This window comes from Corythoichthys intestinalis, chromosome 20, assembly GCF_030265065.1.
Source record: "Corythoichthys intestinalis isolate RoL2023-P3 chromosome 20, ASM3026506v1, whole genome shotgun sequence".
In the NCBI taxonomy this organism is placed as follows: domain Eukaryota; kingdom Metazoa; phylum Chordata; class Actinopteri; order Syngnathiformes; family Syngnathidae; genus Corythoichthys; species Corythoichthys intestinalis.
This window is the reverse complement of record NC_080414.1, coordinates 19,121,180-19,131,973: the sequence shown is the minus strand read 5'-3', so window position 1 is coordinate 19,131,973 and position 10,794 is coordinate 19,121,180. Positions and strand designations below refer to the sequence as shown.

At 41.9% G+C, this 10,794-nt stretch overlaps 1 protein-coding gene across 1 annotated transcript; it reads right to left on the bottom strand.

The window, feature by feature from the left end:
* Positions 1-999: 999 nt before the first annotated feature.
* On the bottom strand, positions 1,000-10,281 carry usp12a (ubiquitin specific peptidase 12a). The gene is made up of 9 exons (XM_057825160.1): positions 10,115-10,281; positions 9,254-9,334; positions 8,978-9,191; positions 7,542-7,777; positions 7,406-7,482; positions 7,240-7,323; positions 6,973-7,170; positions 6,816-6,894; positions 1,000-1,550 (listed from the first exon to the last, which is right to left on the bottom strand). Exons 1-9 carry the CDS (start codon positions 10,160-10,162, stop codon positions 1,449-1,451), a joined length of 1,119 nt encoding a protein of 372 aa, XP_057681143.1. The 5' UTR covers positions 10,163-10,281; the 3' UTR covers positions 1,000-1,448.
* Positions 10,282-10,794: the final 513 nt, after the last annotated feature.

Here is a 10,794-nt window from a genome sequence, read left to right as displayed (position 1 = left end):
AGAGGCAGCCTTTTCCGTCCATGGCGCTAGAGGAGGAAGCTGTGGATGGAGAAGAGAGAGGAGGAGGCAAGGGGAGGGAGTTCACAGGGGGGATGCGGCTCCTCTTTTGCTCAGTGATGCGAGGATGGGGAGAGAGAGGAGGAAAGGAAAAAGCGCAAACTGCGGCTGCGTGCTGATATAGGAAGGGAGGGGTGAGATCGTGCAATGATGGGGAAGGTGGGAGGAGACCAGCGTCTGGCGCGACATCCAAAGAAAAAGGAAGATTTTTCCGTTTAACACCTTCATGGACTAATTATACATTTTTTTTATCCTTAAATTTGTCTACTCAGTCACTCAGTTACCATCGCTGTCATTAATGTCAATGGCACTCAAAGATGAGCATTCACGGCCAGTCCTCCCAGTTTAAATAAATTGGACTTGTAGCACTGTCAATAGCAGGCAATGAGTTAAATACTATGACCTATTCACACCAAAATAGCTACATTTATGCATTTTCAGATATGAGTTCTTGAGACTTTTTGATCTCAGATGATACCAATGTGAAATTTGGTAGGGATGTCTGAATGAAACTGCCTTCAGGGGCTGATTTTTTTCCCCCCTCCAAGGATTCCTGCCAAGTTTGTATTAGGAAATAAGCCTTAAGTTGGTTTCATCAAGCCAAAATAGAATGGATGTCATCCATTCTCTTTTCCAACATGGGCTGCTGACATTTTCGTAATTATATGTAGGCCTATAGCACTTCAGAGTAGATTCCAGGACTGCATCTTTTTTCTCTTGAAACCTGTTCTCAGGCATGGGTTCTTCTAAAATTATTTTGGGGGTCTACTCCTGATACTTGTCTACCGGTTTCATGCTGTTAAGTGAAACTTTCTCGAGAAGCCTCAACCAAGCACCTGCCCAGAGGGACCGACTTAAAAATAGCTCTTTTTACAGCGCAAGTGAAGGTCTGCACCACTGAGGGGCGACATTGAGCATCTATGAGTCATCACTGTGACTTTGAAAGAAGGAGAGAGTACATCGCCTCAATACTGGCTTTATTTCTTTTTCTTTAAAACAGAAAATGATCACGATTCAGGCCTCCTCCTCCATCGCGCTCTTACATTAAACTCACCAACACCTACAAAACGGTATCAAAAGTGCACCATAGTGTTATTAATACATCTCTGACATTTTCCAATATCGTTTTTTTGTAATATTTATACAAATACCATTCTGTACACTGTAGAAATACACAATCCATGTCGCCCATTGTAAGTATCTCCATAGTATATGATGATTCCCCAACTCAAGTGCGAGGAAATGTTATGAATGATTGAAGACTCATTCATTCCTCAAAGTACAACGGCACTCAAAAATGAAACATCTGTACAAACAGGCACGCTACGCCTTTAAAAGTTTCCGCGACTGCCACAACAGCAGAGCGTACAATGTCCGTTCATCCTCGGCGTTTAGTCCCTGGACTGGTAGAAGAGGATGTAGCCCGATTCGGAGTTCTTGGAGATTTCCGAAGTAAGGCCGTAGAATTCCTCGATGGCCTGCGCGTCGATTTTCTGCACACGTTTAGGGGGAGAAAAGTCAGATGTCAGACTTGCTATAAGTCGATCACCAGAGGGCGATGTTGTGCCCCCACCCCCCCAAAAATTGACATTGCTTTTACTGTAGTAAAAATGTAAATGTACAGCTAATTATGTTGCCCGAGCAACTTATGAGGTTGTGTTGACCACACAACATAATAAACTACAGTACCTGACAAAAGTCTTGTCGCTTGCATACACATGGACCTGAAGTGTCTTTCTAATATATTTGTAATGAATATTTTCTTACAAGAAATGGATAATTTTAATCACAACAGGTTTTGGAATAACATTTTGATGCCAAACAAAAGTGTTGAAAAGTGTTCTGATGTTTACAGCTTGGTAAAGCTCATTGAGTCAATTTTTGCAAAGACATAAATCTTGTTGCCTTGTCAAATGATGCACACAATCCCAGATTAGAGCTTCACCTGTTACCAATAATGGATCAATTAACTGTCAGATCAATTAACTCTTAGGTGTTTATAAAAAAAAAAAAAAAAAAAAAAAACAGTGCACTAGACTGCCACATCAAGTGCAACCTGACCTCTGACAAGATGTCTAAGATCCCTCCTGAGACCAAAGTGTTAATTATCAAGAGCCTGAAGACCAGATCCACTGCAGATGTGGCAGACACCTTCAATGTGTCTCAGTACAAAGGTTAAAAAAAGATATGAACAGACTGGAGACGTTTTTGACAAGCACAGGTCCGGTACAGTGGGGAGAACAAGTATTTGATACACTGCCGATTTTGCTGGTTTCCCACTTGCAAAGCATGTAGAGGTCTGTAATTTGTATCATAAGTTCTCTTCAACTGTGAGGGACGGAATCTAATACAAAAAAACAGAAAATCACGTATGATTTTTAAATAAATAATAAATTTGAATTTAATTGCATGAAGTAAGTATTTGATACATCACAAAAATCGAACTTAATATTTTGTACAGAAACCTTTGTTTGCTATTACAAATACCAAACGTTTCCTGTAGTCCTTGACAAGGTTTGCACACACTGCAGCAGGGATTTTGGCCCACTCCTCAACGCAGATCTTCTCCAGAGCCTTCAGGTTTCGGGGCTGCTGCCGGGCAACACGGACTTTCAGCTCTCTCCATAGATTTTCTATCTGTTTCAGATCTGGTGACTGGCTAGGCCACTCATGGACCTTAAGATGCTTCTTACGGAGCCACTCTTTAGTAGCCTTGGCTGTGTGCTTTGGGTCGTTGTCATGCTGGAAGACCCAGCCACGACCCATCTTCAGGGATCTCACTGAAGGAAGGAGGTTGTCACCCAAGATCTGGCGATACATAGCCCCATCCATCCTCCCCTCAATACGGTGCAGTCGTCCTGTACCCTTGGCAGGGAAGCAGCCCCCAAAAATGATGTTTCCGCCTCCATGTTTCACAGTTGGGATGGTGTTCTTGGGGTTGTACTCATCCTTCTTTTTCCTCCAAACACAACGAGCCGAGTTGATACCAAAAAGTTCAATTCTGGTCTCATCCGACCACATGACCTTCTCCCATTGCTCCTCTGGATCATCCAGATGGTCAGTGGCAAACTTCCGACGTGTCTGGACATGCACTGGCTTCAGCAGCGGGACCTTGCGTGCGCTGTAGGATTTTAATCCATGACTGCGTAATGTGTTTCCGATGGTTTTCTTCGCGACTGTGGTTCCAGCTCTCTTCAGGTCATTGACCAGGTCCTGCCGTGTAATTCTGGGCTGATCCCTCACCTTCCTCATGATCAGTGATGCCTCACGAGGTGAGATCTTGCATGGAGCCCCAGAACGAGGCAGATTGACCGTCAACTTGAACTTCTTCCATTTTCTAATAATCGCTCCAACAGTTGTTACCTTCTGACCAAGCTGCTTGCTTATTTTCCTGTAGCCCATCCCAGCCTTGTGCAGGTCTATTATTTTATCCCTGATGTCCTTACACAGCTCTTTGGTCTTGGCTATTGTGGAGAGGTTGGAGTTTGTTTGTTTGAGCATGTGAACAGGTGTCTTTTATACAGGTAACAAGTTCAAACAGGTGCAGTTACTTCCGGTAATGAGTGGAGAACAGGAGGGGTTCTTAAAAAAGAACTAAGAGCCGAAATATTTACTAGTTGGTAATGTATCAAATACTTATTTCATGCAGTTAAATACAAATTTATTATTTAAAAATTATACAATGTGATTTTCTGGGTTTTTGTATTAGATTCCGTCCCTCACAGTTGAAGAGAATTTATGATACAAATTACAGACCTCTACATGGCTTGCAAGTGGGAAAACCAGCAAAATCAGCAGTGTATCAAATACTTGTTCTCCCCACTGTAGACCCCGCAAGACAACTGTTTGGGAGGACCGGATGTTGGCTGGAAAATCCAAAGCCAGCCCTTTTTCCACTGCAGAGCTCCACAAGACCTGGTCACCTGAAGTCCCTGTATCAACCAGAACAGTCTGTCGAATTCTCTCTAGAAATGGCCTCCATGGTCGAATCAGTGCCCAGAAACCAGCATTAAACAAAAGACAATTTAAAAAAACGTGTGGCATTTGCCAAAGCCCATAGCCTGTCAAAAGGATGGATGCTGGAAAAGTGGCAAAAGGTGGATTTTTCAGATGAATCTAACATTGAATTACACCACAGTCGCTGCAAATATTGCAGGAGACCCACTGGAGCTCGCATGGAAAGAAAACCGTGAAGTTTGGTGGTGGCAAAATCATGGTCTGGGGTTACATCCAGTATGGGGGTGTGCGAGAGACCTGCAGGGCGGAAGGCAACATAAATAGTCTGAAATATCAAATCTTAGCTGCCTCTTACATTCTTAACCATAAAAAGGGGCAAATTCTGCAGCAAGATGGTGCTCCGTCGCATACTTCAATCTCTACCTCAAAGTTCCTCAAGGCAAAGAAGCTCAAGAACCACCAGGACTGGCCAGCCCAGTCACCAGACATGAACATCATTTGAGCACGTCTGGGGTAGGATGAAAGAGGAAGCATGGAAGACTAAACCCAAGAATGTTGATGAACTCTGGGAGGCATGCAAGACTGCTTTCTTTGATGTTCCTGATGACTTCATCAATAAATTGTATGAATCCTTGCCGAACCTCATTGATGCAGTCCTTCAAGCCCATGGAAGTAAAACAAAATATTCAATTTGGATCTCACAGCACCACTACTTAATTCGCTTATGTTATGTAACATATTTTTGTATTCGAAGTACATTTTTTGTTAAATTTTCACACTTTCTGTAGGCGACAAAATTTGACCTTTATGTCTTCATCAAATGATAAATCTTTTTTTCAGTTAAACAAATATACATTCAACATCATTTGGGAAGGTCTTAGCTTTCATATGAGCCATTTCTGAAACCAATTGAATAATTAAAAGTCAGGTTATTAGCAATTGTTTCAACAAAATTAATAAGCTTCCCACACTGGCGTGCACAATCGACGTAATTGGCACTCCTGCTGAAGATAGTCACATAACTGAACTAGAGGCATTTTGTTTAGAGGTCAATTTCAAATTTTTAAGGTCTTCATTATTTTATGGGCTTCTACACTATAGGTTTCTAGTTGTGAAATGTTACCATTAAAAAGTATGAAGGCAAAATCATAGTTTTGAGTCACATTCCTTCCCGTAGGAGGCCGGCCCAGACAGAGCGTTGTGTTGGCTTTCACTGTGATAAACACACACATTCTAATGCTGGATTTAGATGGAAACACGACGAAAGTTTTAATGCATACAAGCAGGCAGGCGTGTCTCAAGAGTGATTTGGTCGAGGATTCAAGGTAATTATTAAATAAAATTGCACTTTGAAACGTGAAAAAACAAATGAATGGGGGAAAAATTTGCATAACTTTAGCTTGAAATATTTACATAAAATGAATGATAACTGGCCAGTTATTTGCTTTTAACCAAGAATCTAGACTGTTCTTCGTTCGTATCTACAGAAATTCTGTGATTTACGCATTTATTTGCAAGAATTTTCAATTTAAAAAGTTCTTTGTTCTGTAATGGGCGCCATGTTGGATTTTGTATCCATATACAATAGCGCAACTTTACATTCAAATAATCAGGTAATTTTCGGCCAACTGCCTATTTTTTGGCAAAGAAATAATAATTTAGACATTTCTCCGGCTTATACGTGTTTTATTTTATGGAACATTTCAATCTCAAAACGGCGAGGGCCAGATAGCCGGCAAGACGTGCTGAGGCAATAATGATATCTGAATTCAACCTAATACATTGCGATTGTATATAGGAAAATGCAAACTTTCCTCAAGTATTACCGTAATTTCCCGAATATAACGCGCAGCTTTTTCCCCCAAAATCAACTTGTAAAATCATGGTGCGCATTATAAACTGGTACATGGGCGGAGATATAAAAACCGATTTTTTTTTTTATTGACACGGCCATGTTGTGTTGAAAAAAAAACGTATGCGGCGATCCGTTGCCGACCATTACGGTACGTGACGTCACCATTTTGTTTCGGTAATACTTCACCCGATCGGCCGAATGATTTCGTCCTTGTTAAATTCTGCTTTTTTCACTCTTACCATAAAGCACAGAATTTAGTTTCTTGAACTCATTTGAGTCAACGTTTATTGCAGCTCCGCAACTCGGACCATAACAAACGTAAAAACACAGACTTCCTGTTCCCGTCAACTTTATCTGTCCCTTGGGAAACTCAAATCCAAATAACATTAGTTCCTATTGTTACCGTCGTGTCGACAGCGATGAGCTCTCTCGGATTTCCGACTTACGTTCCCACCTTCATTTTACTGTATCAATCCATGGAGGAAACATTTATTCATCATGATGAAACGAGCAAGTTATACAGCAGCCTTTAAAAGAAAAGTCACATCTGTTTTGTTTTCTCCTGGATTCTGGTAAGTTAAAGAAGTTTTCAGATCATATTATTACTGTACATATGGTCAGTTTACGGTAATGTTTTAAACTACCAATGTGCTATGCTTGTGCTGTGTTTCACCCGTCAGTAAAATGACATGTCTGTATCTGTACACAAGCTCTGTTTTCTTGTATTCTTCTATTTAGTGGTGCTAAAATTAGGGTGCGCGTTATACACGGGTACAATAATTTCCCTTAGATTTTACAAGTAAATTTGGGGTGCGCGTTATACACGGGGGCGCCTTATATTCGGGAAATTACGGTAAGTTTCTAATGTGAAAATTGAGTGATTCATTAGCTGTTGAAAACATGTCAAAATTGCATGAATGAAGCAAGAAATCAAAAATTCTTTCACCTCTACGATGTCGTCGTCGAACAGCAACCAGAAGTCGTGACTTTTGACGATGGCGATGTAGTGGCCTCTGTTCGGACCACTGCGAAGATCAAAAGATACAATGGTCAATTCACATGTTCTGATGGTATAAAAAGACTGTTTCTTCAGTCGTGATCACCTCCCACAATGCACTACGACCGCAACAAGGTCGTAGAGCCTTTCAGGATTGGTCGCGTCCCCGGACGTGTTGAAAAGGCGGAGCTCCAGCGGGAAGACGACGCGATACGACAACTTGGTATAACGCTGCAGCTGCTCCATGTACTTGAAGCGCTTCAGGTGCAAGGCTAGGATCATTGGTAGTTTCTTTACGCGCATCCTGGGGTGAGGAACCACCAGTTAAGAGTAATTGTGCGCTGAATTTGTTCAAACTATGATGTGAACAAACCTTTTGTGCGCTTCCTGTTTGCTCCTACATTCTTCACAGTAATATTTGTACTCGCTACACAGTGTCTCCGTGTTGCTGAAACCTCTGAGGGGCAAAAAATGACCCAATTTTAGTTTCACGTGTTGATTCCAGTCACAAGGAGTTTTGGCACAATAAGTGTTGTTACCTGAGGCAGTGCGTAATGGAGGTGTTCTGTTCTACATCAACAGAAAGGTCCAAAAAGTCCTCGTCTTTGCTGCTTATCTAGAGGGAGAAGACGATACATTATAATGTTTTAGTCTTGTCCATTTGGACTTTCTTACCGTTTCGCAAGTGAGGCAGCGAGTCTCGTTGGTGAGGGTGCCCTGAAAAATCTCGTGAACCCAAGTGGGCGCCGGCGCAGCATTGCTGTTATTGTTCTGAGAGTCCAGGGTGCCATTGGCCAGGCGGCCGTTGGTCTTCTCCTGCTTGCGCTCCTCCTGGAGCAGGTCGGCAATGGTGTTGAGAAGGTAGTTCAGGAACTCGTGGGCGTCCTGTTGCATGTAGTTGTCGAACAGTTCTGCACGGAGATAAAATGAGCTGTTATGGTGATTTTACATCAAATATGATTGCTCAAATCCTACTATGTTTTTTTTTTCCACTATTAGCTGGGGGGATCTGGTCCCCATTAACTCATTTGCTCCCCAAAACGTATAAATCTTTCTATTTTTAATTGCTTCAGTATCCCAAAAACGTATTTATACCTCTTTTGCGTTTTTTTATGTTATTTTTTTATAAAAGGCATCTATAGGTTCCGATGTATCTAAGATATAATGCACAAAGCTCAAAACCCATTTTAAAGCAATAAAACTGGCCACTGGAGGCCAGTAGCGCATTTGGTAAGAACTCATCTCAGCTCAAGAAAGTAAGTGCAGAAAAATAGTCAGGAAACGGAAGTTGGAGGGATCTTGTGAAAACGCGTGAGAATTTGAGAAAAATGTGGAGAATGATCGGGGGGAAAAAAGGCAAACAACACTGGAGGAGTGTTTTGAAAACAAAACGAAACCATCGTCAAAGAAGGATTCAAAAAAATTTATCTTGATGAGACAGACGGTGACATCCCCAACAGAGTCAGGTTCCACACGCGTTCTGCGGAGCTCACGTTGCGTTGAAACCAACGATGAAGATGATGAAAAAAGTGAGACCGATCCTGATCCGGACTCATCAGATTACCGTACTGGGAGCCACCTCATTCAACCGGGAGCAGCTGACAGCCTTCCCCGTTGTTAAGTGCGCAAATAGTTCAACAGTTCAAAAGTTATGTGTAAATAAATTGTTACTTTGCGATCAAAAGCTCTATTTGTCTTCTTGCTTGTTATTTTGTGGAACGAAACATTATTCAGATGTTTTGGATGTCACATAAACGAAAAATAGCTGTGTTAAAGTCAAAGTTATGTTTGAAATGTATGCGTTCACAAAAAGCTAATTTGCTGAAACCAAGCTATTTTCTAATGCTAATTTCTAAAGAATGGAAAAAGATTACTTTTTTTTTCTGCTGAAAGAAGAGAGTATAATCTTTCTTTTGGTGGGTTCCACGTTTATATAGCAATAGAACAGAATTTTCTGTGGGCCTTGCAAAATCAGTCAAAATCCAGTAAAACGGCCGGGAGCGAAGGTCCTTGCTCCGGTAAAAATGGCTGGGAGTGAATGAGTTAAACGCGAAAAACGAGGTACTTTAAAACAGTTGTAACATTAACAAAACTGGATGTTTTCTTTTTACCGTTCTCTTTGCGTAGGCGTGTAATAAACTTCTTTGGCGGTATGACGCCGACTTTCCTCTTCTGGTTGGCGATGCTGTGAAAGAGGTCGGCCAGGCAGGTGAGCAGGTTCTCCTTGCGCCGAGGCTGCCCACGATACGCCAGGATCTTCTCCCGGAAAGGCCGGCAGAAGTAAAGCGCCTGCAGCACCGAGTTGCAGTAGCAGGTGTTCCCGAACTGGAGGGTGGGAAAGGAATGAGTGGAATAACCTTGGAAAATGCGTTCTGAAGGTGACGTACGTTGACCAGGCCGAAGTAGTGCTCGTTGACCGGAAACTGCTCAGATCCAATCTCTTTCTCCAACGCAGAGGCATTGGCGCCCTAACAAGACCAAAATGAAATTGGTGTTGTTATTTCATACAATATTGAATAGCCGATTGTCAATGTCATTTGTTACTGGGAAGAATGGGTCACAAGGAAATGGAACTCCCTTGTGGTTTTTCACTGGAAGAACAGACGTGGGTACAATTAGCTACTTGTCACAGAAGAAAGGAGTCAAGTGTTTGTTTATAGTCAACACACACACAGTGTGAGAAAAGACGATTCCTCATTTTTGGAGCGACTTTTACGCCAGCGATAGTCGATTTACAACGGAATTGTCAAACAAAAACAGTTTTGAATTCATGGCCTACAGGTGTTTTTTCATGCAAATGGTTTACGACTTTAACAGTCCGTAAGCGTAGGTTAGTGATAGACTGTGGCGCGTTCAGGCACCTTCGTAAAGCGAGGACCCCAGTAAATGCGTTGAGAGTGGACAGGCACTTTCCACAACTGCGCAGCTGATGTTCAACCATGTCGTCATTGCCTCACGTTAGGAATACCAAGTAGCTTGTCCAAGAGGTCAAACATCTTATCTTTACAAACTACTAAACCAACCCATACAAACATTAAAATCACGCGACAATTGCCCGTCTATTCTCCAGCTGTATGCGCCAGCGGTTTGCGAGCTGTCACTCGTAGGCTGCTCGTTAGCCTGACGTTAGCTAGGTGGCTAACTAGCGCCCTTCGCTACAAACAAGGGCTCGAGTAGCAGACTAATATTCTACACTCTGGGCTGTACGACGTGCGTAAAGGCGCGGCAATTGCGCGCACGACACTCACCATGGTACATAAAGAGGCAAATTTGGAGAATGTCATTAGGATTTCCATTCAGCCAGCGCCATTTTCCAAGCACACCGCCTCGCTCAGCCAGATAAGCCCCCGATGACTGCTTTGCTAAAACATAGCAAGAATCCAAGGCAGCGGACACGTCCAGAGGCTAATAGAGAAAAGGCGAGAGCGTTCACGTCGTGTTATTTCCGCATTGGACATCCGGCGAAATCTACACGTGAAGCGATTTGGCCTCATAGATTTACCAATTGTATGGAACTAGACGTAAAATGTATGATTGTACGCTTTGGCCATTTTGTGTCAGTGTTAGTCGCTTAACACAACATTCAATGTAGCCTTTTACTTTGATATAGCTGTAAATTGCGTATTTTTCAATCGGATTGGTTCTTCATAAATGTTGGATAAGTAGTAAATTAACTGAAAAAAATCACACAAAAAAATTAATTAAAAAAAAAAAAAAAAGTAGTAAATTAACTGCATACCTAAAATATTTGTTTATTTCTACGTCCAGCCTGACTCATAACCACGTTAGTACAGTGTGTTCAAAACTAAACCGTTTGAAAATCCGTCAATATTTCGCCGAGTTAAAAAAAAAAAAAGTATTTTAATTAAGAAAATGAATTATTTTACGTCTCACGTTCACTGCACTAGAGGCGTTCACTGCTTTAAAA